The 18,839-nt window shown below is 39.9% G+C and overlaps 1 protein-coding gene and 1 long non-coding RNA gene across 2 annotated transcripts in view; both read left to right on the top strand.

Annotated features, from left to right (window-relative positions):
- LOC306651890 overlaps positions 1-18,839 on the top strand; it is a 118,587-nt gene that overhangs the window by 40,042 nt on the left and 59,706 nt on the right. The gene's annotated exons all lie outside the window — the stretch shown is intronic.
- Positions 1,590-3,093, top strand: LDOC1 (LDOC1 regulator of NFKB signaling). Its single transcript, XM_079124464.1, has one exon. It carries the CDS (start codon positions 1,761-1,763, stop codon positions 2,196-2,198), a length of 438 nt encoding a protein of 145 aa, XP_078980590.1. The 5' UTR covers positions 1,590-1,760; the 3' UTR covers positions 2,199-3,093.

Here is an 18,839-nt window from a genome sequence, read left to right as displayed (position 1 = left end):
CAGCTACCACTTCTAATTTTTCTCTCAACACCTGTACCTGGAGAGTCTGTATTTGAGCAAATATTTATGGAGCCCCTACTCTGGCCTGGGCGCTTTTATGAACCTTAAGGATAGAGCCACTGGCAAAGCAAAGCCCCTCATCCCATGGACTTACATTCTAAAGTTGGAGGCCAATCATGAACAAAGTTCTATAGCATCATGTTCATTAGTATGACATGTACTATGTACATCAGCGAAGTAGGGAAATTGGATAGATTGCTGGCATAGAATATACAGTGCCCTGATGGACTGCAGGAAAGTCCTCTCTGGAAGCAGCAGGAGAATGAATCAAGCAGCTCACTGGGGGAGAGAACCTTGCAAAGCTGAAGGACTCAAAGGTGCAAAGACCAGAAGTACTTGAGGTGTGTGAGAATCAGCAAGGAGACAGTGTGAGTACAGCAGAACACACATGTAAAGAGGCAGGGGAGAAGGAGCAGGGTCTTATAGGCGGTGGCCAACACATTGCTTTATTGAGTGGGAAGGAAACTGGCGGAGAGTTTTGGGCAATGGAATAAAGGGAGACTTGTTAAATAAAGATTTAAATCTTTAAATAAAGATTTCTGTGGCTATCCTGTGGAGAACATACTAAGTGAGGAAGGACTAAAAGCTAAGGAATTAGTTGCAGCGGTCTGGGTGAGAAAGGAAGGTTGGAATCAGGGGAATAGTGATAGAAGCAACAAAATGTGGTTGAATTTGAAGATATATTTGGAAAGCAGAGCCAAGGGTATATGTTGGCACTAAGTTTCCAGACTCAAATGTGTTGTCCACAACTACTTGAATAATCACATTCAAACTAGTAAAACAAAATTATTTTAGAACACAAGCATCTCAACAGTGTATTAGTTGTTAAGCAAAGAATATCACTCAGAAACAGTGGCACTAATATCAGAACATGAAACACAGAACCAAAGTCAGAACATCTACAAATAGCTATTGGATGCTTATTTTTGCTGAACTTTTCATCTCACAACTATTTAGATTTAAAAAGTATACAATATCATTTCTCAACTAAAGGCCCCTTTTAATGTTGCTTTGTCATGACAAACAGGACCCCAGGAGGGTCTTCATGATTCTCAAAGGATGTGGACTCCCACAGTGAGGCCAGCAGTGTCAAAGTTTCTCTCTCGGTGAGATTGAAATAAACAAGGAAATGTGTTAACAATACATGTCAAGGAAATCTGGTCGCGGCAGATCCACACACATTGTATTGTGTGAGTCCCCTGGAGAAAAGGGTTTCAACTTGAGCAGGTTGGCCAGCTCTGACAGATGAGCCGCGGCGCTGGCTCCGTCCTCTGCTAATACGCACCCACATTGGTGCTCGGGGGCCAGCATGACGGTGTCTTGAACCCTCAGGCTCTGGAACAATCATCTGCCTGCTGCTCCGCGGCCCTGCGCCTCTTTCCTGGCCACGCCCACCCAGTCCGACGTCTCAGCAACCCAGCCTTCCCCGCCCAGGGCACGCCCCCACGCTCCCGCAGCACCTTCCCTGGCCACGCCTTCTCCGCCGCGCTGCGCAGGCGCGCGTCGGCCCTAGTGGCCTTGTGGGCGGAGCTTGCGCAGCCGCCGGGACCCCGCTGCGCCGCCCCCCGCCCCTAGTCACCGCGCACCTCGGAGGACACGCACTTCCTGCGAGGCCTCGGTGTGCACCTTACCCGAGCGGAGCCGAACCGAGCGGAGCCGAACCGAGCCGAGCCGAGCCCAGCCCTTGCAAGCAGTTCGCAATGGTGGACGAGCTGGTGTTGCTGCTGCACGCGCTCCTGATGCGGCACCGTGCCCTGAGCATCGAGAACAGCCAGCTCATGGAGCAGCTGCGGCTGCTGGTGTGCGAGAGGGCCAGTCTGCTGCGCCAGGTACGTCCGCCGAGCTGCCCGGTGCCCTTCCCCGAAACGTTTAACGGCGAGAGCTCTCGGCTGCCCGAGTTTATCGTGCAGACGGCGTCTTACATGCTCGTGAATGAGAACCGATTCTGCAACGACGCCATGAAGGTGGCATTCCTAATCAGCCTCCTCAGCGGGGAAGCCGAGGAGTGGGTGGTGCCCTACATCGAGATGGATAGCCCCATCCTAGGCGATTACCGGGCCTTTCTTGATGAGATGAAACAGTGTTTTGGCTGGGATGACGACGAAGACGACGACGACGACGAAGAGGATGATTACTAGGCCCTTAGCCTCTTGGGCCTAGATGGGGAGAGTCCTGCACGCCACTCCCCTGCTACCCTGCCACTCCTTGAGCCAGCTGTGCTCCTCCTTGCGCTCCGGTCCTGTCCCCTTGCCTGTCCTCCTGTTCTCTCCTTCATCCCCCTATAGTGCTTGTCTTTGTTCCAGGAATAGCGCTCCAGTTACCTGCTGCCTGCACTGGGGCTGGGGCTGGGACTGGGGCTGGCCTGGGCCTTGCTCTAAAGCGTGGTACCATCAACTCTGGCCAGTCCCAGGACCCCTGTCCTGCTAATCTGAACTGTGTCCTGAGCCTCAGCACTTGGCCAGGCCCCTGTTAAAACTGACCAGACCACCCACCGCCCTGCTGCTACCACTCACCCAACTGCCAGGCCTACATCTGCCCAGAGATCTGTGCTGCAACATTACCACCACCTACCACATCCCACCGACAGACTACTGCCTTTGGATAAGGACCAATGTAGAATATGCCTGAATTTGCTACACCTCATCAGACACTGATTTGGACAGCTCACCCACTCCTAAAGGGGCCAGTCTAACAGGCTGGTTAGTTCTTCTGCCTACTCCCAGGGTCCTTCCCTGCCCTGTCAGATTGCTGCAGGAGCCTGGTGTGCCTGGCAGCCGAAATGTTGACATTTCTTTTCTCTTATGCACTGGTTTTGCACAGCTGTCATTTTTAATTCAGCAATTTCACAGATGTATGCATTTGGACAAATAATACTAAAAACAAGCAAATAAAAACAGGCACTTAACCCAGCTCCTCTATACTACCTGGAAAAAGCATTTGCATTCTTTTCAATAAATATCAAGCACTACAAAAAAAAAAAGAAAGAAAAAGGAAAAAAATAAATGATTGTCTTTTAATGATTAAGTGCTATCATTGACCTCTGACACTCTCGTTCTATTCCGGTTATTTCCACTGGCATCAGGGACCCCAGTGTTTCCCACTGTAATCTCTAGACTACAGAGGACAGCAACCTTAGGGCTTTGTAGGAATTCTGGTGCTCCCCTCATCAAGGTATTTCTTAGACCCTTGGCAAAGGGGGTCCTCTGAAGCGTCCAAGGTGAGGGTGGCTGAGTAGTAGGTAGTTCATCTTTCCAAACCAGGACACTTTGGAGAATGAAAGGGGTCGCTATTAATGATTGCACTGAAACAAGAGGCATACACCAGGACACCAAAAGTTCCTATTTCTCTGAGCTTTCAGATTCCTCAACCCTTAGGGAAGTTCTGCTCCTTAGCCCTTAGCATGTGGGCTGTTGTTGTATTCATGCTCCTGTTGACCCACATAATACATTGTTTTAATGCTACTTCTAGAGGCTTAAGTTAATATTAAATCTTGTGACCTAGTGTAGTGCTCCCATAGTCAATATAACCTCATCTTAGCATTTCATCCTTCTTCAGCAGACATCCTTAAAATTCTCCCTCATACTTGTGTCCCAGATTCCTGCGTGGGAAGTTGGCGAGAGGTTTGCTTACCTCTGAACCAGATCTTGTGCTGCTACCTGGACTATGTTGAGAGGTCTGGATAGGGAGTGTTCAGAGGCAATGGAAAGGGTGGGCAGGATGGGTGGTGAGAGGAATCCATTCCTTTTAAATCTGCTGACCCAGGTTAAGTAACTTAAATACTTAAAGCAGAGAAGCTTGGTTGAAGAATTTGTGGGAGCCATCTCTGGCAGCTAAGAAGGCTAGGGAGGATTTGAGGGATTCAGAGTTGCTGTTCTCTTATGGGCCTATGTGTCCTCATGTTTCCATGCCTGGAGGGAACCCACCCTTCGGACTTCTAGTTGATGTGATTTTGTTACTGTTGAAGGCCTTTCAAACAGAATATTCTGTTATTTGTAGTAAACCCCAGTGGATTAAATGAGACACAGGTCATCATATTAGTAACCTTACAGGTGTGGATTAAATGAGCTCTACCCATAAGGCATTTAGAACTGTTCCTGCTACATTTTGAGCACTCGGTAAACATGAACTGTTACTCCTAGACTTGGGAAGCAAGTCTCAGGATGCAGTTCTCTGGCTCTGAGCTTGGCTTTAGTAGATAAATGTCAGGTGAACAGATGCAGAGCAGGTTCAGGGAGAGTGGAAAGATCATGATGAGATTGTTTACTCTTTGGGGTCTGACATGAAACCAGAGAGAACCATTTCACCTGGTGGACAAAGTCCTTAGAGTAGTCATTTCTTGGGCTTGTTGTTTCTGGAGAGTGATAACAGATAGGCCTTCCCAAGGAAAGCTGAGGCCTGGATACCAATGAGATGTGGGACTCATTGGGAGCTACTCCTTGCAAACCTGGTGATCTAGGATTCAGGAAACACTTCCCCTTCTCTGCTTCGAACACTTACCAAGATCCTTGGAAGTGGGTCAGGTTAAATTTGAGACAATATGTATTGAGACCAGATAATTACACTTTCTTCCTCACTAGCTAGGCCTCAAACTGGGAATGACTGCGGAAAAGTGGTGGACCAGAACTGAAAGTCAGGTAGAGGTACCAATGAGAGCAAAATATCAGCCATTAATTCCAAATTTATCATTACCCAGATACGCTGAGAGGAGCTAGTGATACATTGATGAGTGAAGTGTGGTCCTTACCTTCAGAGAGGTTTCAGTCTGCTGTTTTCATGGTGCCCTGGGACAGAATTGTGATGAAAACTAATTACACATCAGGGCCATGAAGAGATTAGATCTGAGAGTGATCCGCCCTTTGGGGATGGTAGTTGAGGACATGAGATTTACTCCCTACCTCTGAGCTAAGAGAGCACACAATCTGGGGAAGGAAGGGGTCCATGATCAGCAAGGATGCCGCACCAAGGAATCATCTAAGTAGCATTCAGGATTGCTGGGCCAAGGAGGTGGGTGACCAGAAATGTGCATTTCCTGAGTATGTGTGCGTGTTCATGTGATGTTGCCATGACCTTGTTTGCTTCCCATTTACAGGTGATATACTTCACACATCATAGTCAAACAGGTTATGCTGTGACCTGCAGGGAAGGAAAGTATGACACTGTACCTTGGGGGCAGATTCCACAGTAAGAGCAGATACTGGCTAGGGCTCTACCCCTGGGGGAGGAATGTACAAAAGTACTGTGAGGCATTGTGCAAGAGAAGGAAGAGTAGAAGTGCATCTCTGAAGATAAAAACAACACGTAGAGGAAAGCAATGGGAGACGAGGGGGAATGCAGAAAGAATAAGGATGAACTTCTCACTCCTAAGTCCTCATCTTGGGCATGCTAGTATTGAAATGGTCTCTAAACTTGGAGTGTCCACTGAAATTATACTATTGTTGAAATTAAAGAAATCATATTAAAGGCCATAATCATTTAATCATATTAAATCTATCACTGTATCTTTGGACTTTATTCAAATAACTAAGCCCTGACATCCATTAATTCTATATTGAATAGAATAGAATATGTACATTGTATATATTTGATTATTCCCTGCTATTGAAACATAGTGAAAATCTCAGCAGTTTGGAAGAAGGCTGACTAGGAGAAATCTTGTTGAAATAAGTATTTAAAAAAATGAACTTTCAAAAATTTTCTAGGTTCTTAAAGCAATTAAAACAAAGCTAAATGAATGGGTGTCAATTAAAGATCCAGAGTATGTTTCTCTGGTGGTAGGTTTGAGTTATTGTATAAAGAATGCTAAGCATTTGCTTTGAAATATGGATTTTGCTAAAGGAGTGTTAAAAATAGCTGGTAGCAGTTTGCATGACCAAGTTGGTTAAGTATGTTCTCCGCATTTAGTTCTAAGGGAAGACTCCCTGTCTGGTGTCCTTTGACAGTGTTGATAACCCCCTGCCTCCCTTAAGGAAAATCTGATCATTCACTTTGCATTTTTTTTTCCTCCTCACTGAATGGCCCTAGAAGATTCGTTCCTTTGTCTTCAGTTGTTCTGTTGTCTAGAGACTTTGTTCTTTCCCCAAGATGGGTGATACCATGCCTGAAGGAATTATAATCCCCAAGCAAGCTGTGTTCAGGAAGTGCTCTGCTGGGCTGGCTGGTGGCTGGTGAATTAGCAGGGAGGTGCTCTGAAGGTTGGTTCACAATAGCCAGAAGCAGCAGCGTTGGGTACCTGCCTCGGTCTCCACAATCATTGGCATCTGAGTTATGATCAGTAATAAATTCATTTTTGTTCAGATTCTCTCCACAGCATGCGCATACTGTCCATCCCCTCCCAAAATGACTGATGATTTCATCAGCAACATTGCAATAACATCTCCCTAAGTGACCAGTGATTTCATCAGCAAAATTGCAATAATATGATTCTTATATTGCACACAAAGTCCCTCGACAGTCAGTTTCATTGAATTGACCAGTTAGTTCAGAGTCATACAGTTAGCTCAAGATACAAAACTGTCACACAGACCATTTATGTGGCTCATTTTGAAAACTTCAGGGTTCAATAATATCAGGAAAAGAAAGGATATTGTATTTCAGTGGTAATTGAAGTAACTGATGTTTTGATTTATCTGTTCTCTACATTCATAATTGTAGCCATATAGCACTTTTGAATGTATACAGTAAAAACTTTAAACACACAGAGAAATCGAATAGCGTAATGAGCCCCCATAGGTTCAGTTCCTGCCTTCAAACACTATTAACATTTGTGCTTCATTTATCCCTTTTCTTTCTTGGTACTTTTATGGAATATTTTAAACAAATCTCAGATATCTCATCAGTGCCCCCCTTCAGTAATTCATTGTTTCTGTAACAGATAAGGCCTTAAAAACATAATCTACAATATCCCCACAACTACCAAAATTAATGACTCCTTCATATTTAATACTCAGTCTATGTTCATTTGCTTCCAGTGTTTTAAAAACATTTTTCTAATTGTTCCTTTGAATTAGGTCCTAAAAATGTGAGCACATCGCATTTTTAACCTTCTTGTAATTGATAACAGTTCTTCCCACCCTTTTGTTGCCCTGCGATTTATTCATTGAGGACACAAGGAATTCCCGTGGCATGTCCTATATTCTGTATTTGTTTTATACCATTCATACCTGTGCCCAATTTCTTGTAGGGTTGTTAATTTTTCTCCTATCAGTTTAGAAGCTCTTTTAACATTGAATGGTGGTTTTTAGAAGCCTGAGACTAATCTGGCATTTTTCACTCATTAAGTTATTTCAGGGCTGGGGCTGGGGCTCAGTGGTAGAGTGCTTGCCTCACATGTGCAGGAACTGGGTTCGATCCTCAGCACCGCATAAAAATAAATAATAAAGATATTAAAAATAGTTATTTGATATTTTTACTTAAGACCCAGAGAACTTTTCTTTATTTTAGGATGCATCTCAATAGTATTCATTGTCATTTTTTTCCGATGTGACTGTGAAACCTGTAGATTCAAGACTTTCATTTATCCAAATAGCTCCATTTTGGTGGCTCATACATTGAATTCTTCTTGTTTTCCAGATATGAGAAAGATCTGACAACTACCCGACTCTTCTTTTTAACTGTTCATGGGTCATTTCGTTCTTTCTTTTTTTTAAAGTTTACTCTTGTTTTTCTTTTTTAACCTTATTTATTTTTATGTGGTGCTGAGGATGGAACCCAGTGCCTCACACTTGCTAGGCAAGCACTCTACCACTGAGCCACAACTGCAGCCCCCATGGGTCACTTCAATAGCACTTTCCTGTTTTCATGGTACCTGGGTGTCCCTAGATGATTTCTAATATTACTTTCAGAGGCAACATTCTGTACTTTCTTCTCCTCAGTAATTTAATGTCTAAATCACCAGAGATCATCTGTGTTCCTGGAAGGTATGGAGCTGCTTTTGAGAGGGACTGACTCAACTCTGGGGTGAGAGAACCTGAAAGATAAAAACAAGATATTGGTGACTTAGATTCCTTTCTTACTACAGCTGTGTGTGTGTGTGTGTGTGTGTGTGTGTGTGTGTGTGTGTGTGTGTGTGTGTTTCAAAAATAAAATCAATACTACTCCTGTCCCATTTTGGAGTAACTTTATCACCCCGTGTACCAACATGGGAAGTGGAACAATTTCAGTTATCAGTGGAGAAGAGGAGCTACATGTGTAGGAGACCTGATCAATATGTATGTGGGAAAAAGAAAGATACCTGTGATTCATTGGAATAGAAAGTGGGCAGGGTGAAATTAGTGTCAGAAAATGGACTTTGGAAGAAATAGACAAACATATATTCAAAGACTGGTCTGATATAAGTTGAAGATGGATTGTTGCATATAGCTTGAGTTCAGTGAGAATGAATTGGTGATCAGGAAGACTCTGATTCCTCTCTGGCTTTGCTGTAGACATCCCTTGGTAACTGCTGACAAAGCCTGACTTGTCTGATCCTCAAAAAATCCACCCAGTATCAAATGTGGTAGTCAAGAAATGTTAGCTCCATTTATCATTTCTTCAATGTATATTATTTAGCAAAATAGGGATATAAGCTTAACTATGATGATAGATTTCATTTTCCTGGTAGAAACACCAATGTTGGAGGATTTGGAATATTGTAGAAAAGGTGGCAACATACTAAAAGAAACACAGTAAACACCAGAGAGAGATTCACAAGAACAGATATTAAGAATTAATGCTGAAGAGCATTGGGCACTTACAACTAACTTTTATATTCATTCTCTTATTTGATACACCTTGGTGAAGTAGCGTTTGTATTCACATTTTATAAATTGTCATATTGAGATTCAGTGCTTCTGGAAACTTGTCATGGCAGCATTGGGGTCAGGAATTCCCAGTCCAAGTCTAGTGCTCTTTTGACAGTTCTTCGTTGCCTTGGAAAACAGTGCCTTGTGCAACTTACTTATTTCCCTGAACCTTGATTTCCTCATCTGTAATCAGAAGCATTTTCTGTAGCAGGCCTTTGTCATTTAACAGCATTGGGGCCCTTCAAATGAATATCTGGGGTCATCCCTCCAACTGTGTATTCCTGTGAGCCCATACTCATTTTTCACAAATAATAGTGTGCTGGTAGGAGTCAGTATGAAACTTGAGGAAAATACTGGCATGATTCTTTAAGAAAAAAAATTATTTTATTTAGATCTAGTTTACGTATGATGAAATTCATCTTCTTGTGTCGTATACTTCAGTATTTTTAATATCTTCACAAAGTTGTGCATCTATCACCACTAATTCCAGAACATTTCATCATGCAAAAAAGAAATTCTGTACTCATTGATTACTCTTCTTTGCCTTATCTGCTTTTGTCCCTAGCTCCCTCCCCACCAAAATCACTAATTTCTGTCTCTACAGATTTACCTGTTTTGTACATTTCATATAAAGAGAATCATACAATACATGCTCTCGTGATTTACTTCTGTAATTTAATATAGTATTTTCAGTGTTATAACACATATCAGTACTTTATTCCTTTTTATGACCGAATAATAGTCCATTGCATGGATGAAAGAAATTTTGTGTATACATTCACCAATCGATGGCCATTTAAGTTGTTACTAATTTTTGACTGTTATGAATACTGCTGCTATGAGAATCCATGTACGATTTTCTATTTCAACCCCTGTTTTCAGTTCTCTAGTGTATATATTTAGGAGTGGGATTACTGGGGCATATGTCATTCTGTGTTTAAATTTTTGAGGAACCCCCAGATGGTTTTCAGAGTGGCTGTACCATTTGCATTTCAATCTTTGGCGTATGGATTTTCAAACTTCTTGGCATCCTCAGTAACATTTTCATTGTCTTTTTCTTCTGAGATGGGGTCTTTCAGTCTTTCACAGTTAAGTATGAGGTTACTTAAGTGGCTTTCATAAATGCTCTTTATCAATTGAGGAAATTCCTTCCTAGGACTGATTTATTGAGTGATTTTATTATAAAAGGAGATTGGAGTTTTGTCAGATGCTCTTCCTGTATCTGTTCCGATGATTATATATATATTTTTCTTTAATAAGGGGTATAATATATACTAATTGTCTTGTGTCAAATCAACCTTACTTTTTTGGAATAAATTACACTTGTTCTAAATTGAGTTTTGCTAGTATTTTGTTGAGAATTTTTGTTGATACTCATAAAGAATGGTGGTAGGCAATTTTTTTTCTCACAGTGTCTTTGATTTTCTATGAGGAGGGTAGTAATGAGTTGGGAAGTTTTCTACACATGTTAATTTGCACTTGCTTTTCTTCAATTAACTGTGAAGTCAGAAGTAATGTGTCAATTCATACATATCTTCCACATTTTTGCTGCATAATTAATTCTGTAAATTTGTCATATTCAAAATCCTCCCATGTGTGGAAAATATTTTGTGATTACAAAGATAAGTTTCACTACAACTAACTTTATGTGTATTTTAAAAATGTTTATGGAAGTATACCTTTACAAGAAGTTCCTAGAAGAATTGCTAGATCAAAGGTTAGGTACATATGCACTTTGGCAGATATTTCCACATTGTCTCTGATAGTGTTTTTTTTTATTAATATTTTTAGTTGTAGATGGACACAATACCTTTATTTTGTTATTTATTTTTATGTGATGCTGAGGATCAAACCCAGTGCCTCACACGTGCTTGGCATAACCCCAACCCTCTGATAGTGGTTTTGACACCAAAAATGGATGAGACTGCCTGTTTCCCAATATTTTCAGGGTAAGGACTGTTTTGAGTTTCTGGTTATTTGATAGGTTTTTAATAAAACGATAGCTCAGTATAGTTTTAATTTGAACCTTTTGTGTTATGAGTGAAGTATTTCCCATTTCTTGAGGACCATTTGTATTTCTTTTTTGTCAATTAATCTGTTATTGCCTTTTGATCATTTATTTATCTTGTTTTCCCCCCCATTGCTTGGAAGTTCTTCATGTCTTAGAGAAATTGACCTTTTATTTATAAGTTGCACAGATTTTAGTCCAGATTGTCAATTGTCTTTTTATTTATTTATTTATTTTTATATTTTTAGTTATAGATGGACACGATACCTTTATGTTTTTATTTTTTTATGTGGTGCTGAGGCTCAAACCCAGTGCCTCACACATGCCAGGCAAGCACTCTACCACTGAGCCACAACCCCAGCCCCTATATACTTATATTTTAACAGCCTGCATTTTCATTCATTGTACTTGACTTTATAAAATGGTATTTAATTTAAATGCAAAAGTTTTTCATTCTTACCTAAATAGGTTTATCAGTGTTTTCTTTTGATGTTCCTATACTTTAAGTTATAATTAGAACATTTCCCCCACATCCAGGTTATAAAGGAATATCCTCAAATTTTTCCTTTTAGTATTTCTGTGATTTTAGTTTTTTTAATGTTGACATCTCTTTTTTTTTTATTGTAGGTTATGTGGTATGAGGTAAAAATTCCATTTAGTTTTTTTTTTCTCCAAATGACTATAGAGGTTTCTTCTCATATCATGTATTACAACATTCATACATTCATCTTTTTCTCAGCAATGTGATATGATTGTCACATGCCAAATTTCCATATGTCCTTGTGTCTGTTTGTGGACTTTCTATTCTGTTAAATTAATTGATAGGTTTTACTCATCTGAGATTACCACCCAATCTTACTTTTAGGAACTTCAGAGTATCTTTTAATATCTGGTAATAACTAGTCCTCCTCTAATTATAGTTCATTCTCTGGGTTCATGTCTGTTTATTTTACCATATGAATTTTGGAATTCACATGTTCAGTTGCAGAAAACGATAACTGCTGTATTTATTGAGACAGGTATTCATTACTTAGGAGTGGAGCTATATTCTGAGAGAGGCATTATCAGGTAAATTGGTCTTTGTGCAAACCTCAGAGTATACTTACACCAACCTAGACAATATAAGTCCCGTTTGGTCATAATGTGTTTTACTTTTATCTTTTATGTGTGCTTGGGATTTGCTTGCTAATATAATTTGAAAATTTCCATTGATATTTATGAGATTGGTTTGTAGTTTTCTCATTTGCACAATTTTTTTTAGGTTCATGTATAAATGTTATACTCCTTTCATTAGCAAATGAAAGTTTTGATTTACACTGGAACAATTGAAGTGGCAGAGGGATTAAGTCATATCCAGTTTCAATTTAAAATCCCTATGAACTAAATAATCACTACAAGGTTGACCCAGCAACATGAAAAATAATATGTTCTAGTTGAAAGTGCTTTGTTTACTGAAGTTTCATAAATAAATCTTTAAAAGTTTAATAATAGTTCATGCTAGTTAATATTTGATAATAGTTAATAATCTAATAGATTGTTTAATACATGTTTTTATATTTCCTGTTTTAACAATTGAATATAATGCTTTATAAATACTTTCGTGTTACCCAGTTTTTAAAAATTTTTTTTGGTACTAGGGATTGAACTCAGGGGCACTCAACCACTGAGCTACATCCCCAGCCCTACTTTATGTTTTATTTAGAGACAGGGTCTTGCTGAGTTGCTTAGCACCTTGCTTTTGCTAAGGCTGACTTTGAACTCATGATCCTCCTGCCTCAGCCTCCGGAGCCACTGGGATTACAGGCATGAGCCACCGTGCCCAGCCAGTTTGATCTTTATTTCATTCTTATGAACCTGTTTTTACACCTATTTTGTGCATTAAAAAAAAAAAAAGCTCAGAAAGATTAAGTGACTTTCTCATGCTACCCAGTGAACAGTATTCTAAGGACTTATTCAGCTCTCCTTTTTCATATACTCTGTTTATACTGCTTTCATAAAATATACTTTGCTGTCTTCATGTCAACAGTTGGCAAAGCATTTTAAGTTGCAAATCAGTCTGTGTATCTGTTCAATAGGAAACACATTCTTGGTTTTGAATCTATTTTTGTCATAATGTGGCACTACCAGTTCTCACAACAAGTAGTATCCTTGGTGATAAGGCAGTGATATGCATATGTCCATTTGGATATAGTCCCTCTCCCCCTCTTTCTGTTGCTCTTTCTAACACACACAGATACCTTCATATATCCTTTGGAAGACATCATGAGAGATGATAACCTTAAATCATAGATTTATAGTATTCATATAGGCTTTTAATATCCAGAGTTATTATTTGAGAAAATGTTTTTATTCTTAGCAGATCCTCAGTTTACTTACCTGAGTAATCCAACACTTAAATTGGGCCTAAGTTATCCACCATTTTGAAGGTAGGCCTATTAAAAACTAAAACCAAAGCAGACAAACAAATTCCAGATATCTGGAAGGATAGATTAAATGTATGCTAGAAACTTTCTACTGGATGTTAGATTTCCAGAAACAAGTGTAGCCCCAGAGGTTTTGTACCTTAAACTAGACTTATTGTAATGAAGTAGTAAGGAATGGGAAGCAATGAGTAAAATAATAAGCTACAGTGTATTACAACCAGTAAGCTTAGTACTATATTAGAATACATGTGCAAATTTGGTGAATGTGAAGTAGTTTTATTTCAGTGTACATTTATGTAATTTTTCTTAATTAAAATCATCTTCTGGCAACTTTGCACAAAGATTATGGACAAGTTAGTATGACTGTCTGTTTCATGTAATCATAGGAGTGACTTGCAAAATCCCAACTCCTCCCTGGCCTCTCCTCCCTCCCTCTAAATTAACCTTTCCCTTACTGTTGGCCACTTTTTTGAGCCCCAGCACAACTGGATTGCTTTAATTTCAGAACTGCCAGAATTTTTCTTCCCACAAGGACTTCCACATGGTCTTTTTCTGCCTGGAACAATTTTCTTCATCTCTCTTTGCCTGGCTAAATCCAATTCTTCTGCTATTCGCTTAAATATGATTTTCCCAGAGTGGCCTTAACAGAGTAATTTTCATCCCCATTTCCAAAAGTGTACCAGTTTACCCTGTTATAAATGCTATACTTCTCCTTTGGAGCATTTATTAAATAATCATTTATTAAATTTGTTTTCTTTTTTTGGTACCAGGAATTGAACCCTGAGGCACATCCCCAGCCTGTGTTTATATTTTATTTAGAGACAGGGACGCGCTAGGTTGCTTAGGGCCTCTCTACGTTGCTGAGGCTGGCTTTGAACTTGCGATCCTCCTACCTCAACCTCCTGAGCTGCTAAGATGACAGGCCTGAGCCACCACCCTCAGCAGTTTTCTTTTTTGGTATTTCCTACTACGATGCAAGTTTCATGAAGTCCAGGTCCTTGTTAGTTTCATTCTTTGTCATATCCCTAATACCTGGAACAATATTGAGTACTGGGTAGGCACTAGTGAGTATTTGTTGGATAAATGGATGGATGAATGAATGAATGTTTACAATGAATGATTTATAATTTGTTTACAATGAATGATTGTAAACAAACATTGCAGGAAGGGTCGATGCATGAGATTTGAATCTGGGAGATATCAGAAAATATAGGCATCCTTATCTTAATAAATACAATGCAGGAGCCTGGCATAAATGTGCCTAGAGAAGAAAAGTAAACTTTTCTGTGAAAGAAATACAACACAGAGCTATTTTTGTAAAGTGTTTTAGTTCTTCATGAGTCATTATCATTTCTTTATTGAATTTACCAAAGAAAAGTTGTGAGCAAGGGCATCTGGGAGTGGAAGTCACTGTGAGGTTTACCAATGATGTATACAGCTTTTACCTTCCATATCAGTTTATTGTCATTGATAACATTCAATTGTCTAATGCTCCGCTGGAGATGTGTGTTGGAAAAAAATTCATTATCATTGTAAACCCTGGATTCATGCTGTCTCCCCAGGGAAATTAGGAAATACCACTGTTTAAGTTTGAGACTAAAGGACACTTTGGGGAAAAGAAAGATAATGGGTTTTTAAAAATCTCAACACAAGTGCTATGTGTGGTGGTTTGACTGTTTTGAATTTCTTTTCCGTATTTCATACTTTCTCATTTCCTTTTTCTTTTCCTTTTTTGCTACACTTTCCCCTTCTCTTCAGCATTAACAGTGGAAGAGTTAGAAGTAGTTTCTGCAGGTATACTCAGTCTACACGCCTTTAAGTCTAAATTTTCTAAGAATGCAATAACAAAGTCTTCCGGATGCAACATTCTACTCAGCAGTAAGCCTGGTTTAACCCATCCATGATGGGGTCTATTGAATGGGACAAAGAAATTTGAGAGGTTATTTTAAATGTTTTTCTCTTTCAAGCATTGCATATTTAATAATGTTTGTTTTTTCCAAAATTTCTGTTTTCAGAACTGCACATGGAAAATGTAAATATAATTGATAGTAACTTCCACATTTCAATTAGAAATGGTGATAATGATAATAATGAGCTATCTAGTTTTTGCATAGCATTCTGTTATGTGCCTTCTGCCTTCCCAGGCCTTAACCTCCTGTCCCTGAACACACATATACATACATCACACTTAGTATTTCCCTTTGTTTGTATTACTTTTGCATGTAAATTGGAATGTTCCAGAAGGCCTGAGGGAAATGTTTTGGTCCATTGCATGGCAGATGGCACTTACTGCAGAGTTAGAGGGAAGAGAGTATCTACTTAATGAGCTTTACTTTGTCCTTTCTCTGGTAACACCAATACTAGACCCCTGTCTCAGAAAGAGTTTCATGGACAGGTAGTCCTAATGCTGGACAATTTCCTGCCCTTCACGGTAGACATCTCAGTGAATACTAAATACCTCAACATGCTCACATATCAATGTATTGCAAGGGATTTGGAAAATATCTATAAAACATATATGAATTTCTAAAACATCATTGAGGATAAGGTCATTGTCAAATATGATTTTCGTTCAGTATTTTAAAAATACCTGCAGGTGTACTTGAAAAGGCCAACAATATTTCAAAATCCATACGGAACAATTTCTTTGGAACTAAGAACATCTGACTGTACACTATAAGAGAGATTCTCTTATAGCAGTGTCTCTGGAAACAGACTTAAAATACATGGCCTTGGTTTTTGCTGAGACATACTTTGACTGTTGCTGAAGGCAATTTTCAATCATTTGGACAAATGTTTCTCTTTTGCAGAATGTAACCATGTGAATAGAGGGCCTGTGCCAATGTTGCTAATGGCCCAAGATGATGTCGTTCATATTCAGGATGAAAACGTTGATACTCACCTATTCGCGTATAAATATTTGTGTACTTGGGAGGTCTAGTAAGCCTTTCTGTAGAGACTGGAATTGAAGTACAGACTTTTGGAAGTGCACAATGTCACCTTGGAAGGCCTGCCGCAGAGTTAAGATAAGATTTTAAAACCCTTAGGTACTTGCCATTGTTAGGAAATATTGATAAAGAAAAGTGCAGATGAAAGTGTAGTTTGGAAGAGAAGGGAAGATGTACGCTGGGATTGGGGTGCATTTAATTAAGTAGATACATCTGTCACTCGATCCCTTGGGCATTTTTATGTTAAAGTATCACTAATGTGACCCCATGGCTTCCTGAATATGAGAACATTTTTGAATGCCTACATTTTGTCAATTGCTGTGCTAAAATGTTCAACCTATGCATTATCTCTGATCACAACCTTTTAGAATACCCTTATCCATATTTAAAAGGAAAGTGAGGCTCAGTGAGATATAAATGCTTGCCAAATTTTATGACTAATGAGTTCCTGAACCAGGATCCAAACCCAGATTCCCAAGGCACTACCCCACCATGATTCCCTTTGGAATCATCATATGCATGGAATAAATGTATTGTGTAATAGAGGAGTGAGTATGCATGGGAGAGGGGTAACATTTGGAGGATGATTTATTAGTTTCCTATGGCTTCTTTAACATATTACCTTAACTGTGACTTGAAGCAACAATATATTCTCTCATAGTTTTTATGCCTGGAAGTCGAAAATCAAGGTGTCACAGGGCTGCCCCTCCCCTCCTCCCCCCATCTATAGGCGAGAGTTTTTTTCTTTTCCAGGTACTGGTGGCTTATGGCTGCATCCATTCAGTCTCTGCCTCTGTGGTCTCCTTGCCTCTTCCTTTTCTGTTTGTCAAATCTCCCTCAGACTTATTCTTATTAGAATACTTGTTATTGGATTTAGGGCTCACCTGGATATTCTAGAATGGTCACCTCATTTCAACATTCTTTACTTCGGCGTGGTGGCACATACCTGTAATCCCAGTGATTTGGGAGACTGAGGTAGGCAGACAGCAAGTTTGAGGCCAGCCTCAGCAACTTAGTGGGGCCCTAAGCAACACAGATCCTGTCTGAAAACAAAATATTAAAAAGTTTTGGGATGTGGCTCAGTGGTAGAGCACCCTCTGTGTTCAATCCCAATTACTTAAAAGAAAAAAAAAAAAAAAAGATTGATTCTTGGCCCAATACCATTTTCCCAAATAAAGTGACATTCACAGATTCTGGCAATTATGATGTGGGCATGTATTGTGAGGAACCATTATTCAACCTACTACAGTGAGTAATGAATTTTTATGGTCAGACTCAGTCTTGGCTCACTGTGTCACAGTATGGTGTCTTGGAGGACATGAAATTGTTGGAGCTTTGTCAGATTGTTGGAGTTTATCTGTCATCTACCCTGCAGAGATTGGTAGGTGTGATGAAAAGTTCAACAGACAAGAGATACATTGAGGCAGTGTCACAGGCCTATTCCTGTGGGTTCAAACCAGCCAACATTAAATTCTTGATAGAAGGGAAGAAACGTTCTGTAGCATGAGTCTATCATAAACAGTCCATCGGCTGCTACTTTTATTTTTTTCTTCTTGTAAAAAAAAGAATCAGAGCAGAAAAGAAACACTAGGGGAGGAAACAGACATATTCATGGGGTCAGGGTTTGGGGTGGGCACATACAGTGTGAACACCAGAACAGAACTGAAACAAGCCTCACTCTCAGACAAATCCACCACTTTTCCTTTCTGGCTGGCAGTAATTAGAGGCACACCACCACTACTTTGATCTGAGGCCATTAGGACAATCTCACCTGGTCCTTTTATCCTCTGTATGCCTTGCTAAGGTATCCAGGTCTCCTTGTCTCTCCATTTCTATTGTTTATATTCATTTTGACCCTATCTGTCAATTCTGTTTTGTCCTCTGGAAATCAGAGTCAGCACTCAGTAAAACCCTATTTATTTCCAGCAATGAAATGTTTCCTTATTTTAACTGAAATCTGGCCCTATGCTATTAGCCACCTTCTGAAATGGTAGGGTTTCCCTCTTCCACACCCCAATTACTGTTGATCTTGGAGTTGAGATGTGAGTTCTTCTTGCTTTTCCTTGCTGGTAGCCTACTGTTCACCTTTTCTTGTCCTCCAGACATGGAATATTATGTCATTAGTTTTTACTTCCCGTTACCCCTTGTGATGGTTAACATTATGTGCAAACTTGATTAGGCCACAGTGTACCCAGATATCTAGTCAAGCATTCTGGCATTTCTGTGAGGAGGTGTTTGGATGGGTTTAACATTTGTATCAAAAATTGAATAAAGGCCAAACATGGTGGCACACGCCTGTAATCCCAGTGGCTCAGGAGGCTAAGGCAGGAGGATTGCAAGTTTAAAGCCAGCCTCAGAAACTTAGAGAGGCCCTAAACAACTTAGGGAGACCCTGTCTCAAAATAAAATATAAAAAGGGCTGGGAATGTGACTCAGTGGTTAAGCACCCTTAAATTCAATCCCTGGTACCCCCCAAAAAAAATCTGAATAAAGAAGTTTGGCCTCCATGTTATGGGGTGCACAGCAACCAATCAGTTGAAGGCTTGGATAGAGCAAACAGGCTGACCTCCTAAATAAGAGGGAGTTCCTCTTGCCTGACTACCTTCAGGCTGAGATGTTG

The sequence above is a fragment of the Sciurus vulgaris genome (assembly GCF_902686455.1).
Source record: "Sciurus vulgaris genome assembly, chromosome: X".
NCBI classification, from domain to species: domain Eukaryota; kingdom Metazoa; phylum Chordata; class Mammalia; order Rodentia; family Sciuridae; genus Sciurus; species Sciurus vulgaris.
Note: the sequence above shows the minus strand (reverse complement) of the source record. Positions and strands in the feature narration are given on the sequence as shown.

Bases quoted from the DNA above. Each gene is read 5' to 3' on its own strand.
- LDOC1 (XM_079124464.1), top strand. From the start codon at position 1,761: ATGGTGGACGAGCTGGTGTTGCTGCTGCACGCGCTCCTGATGCGGCAC.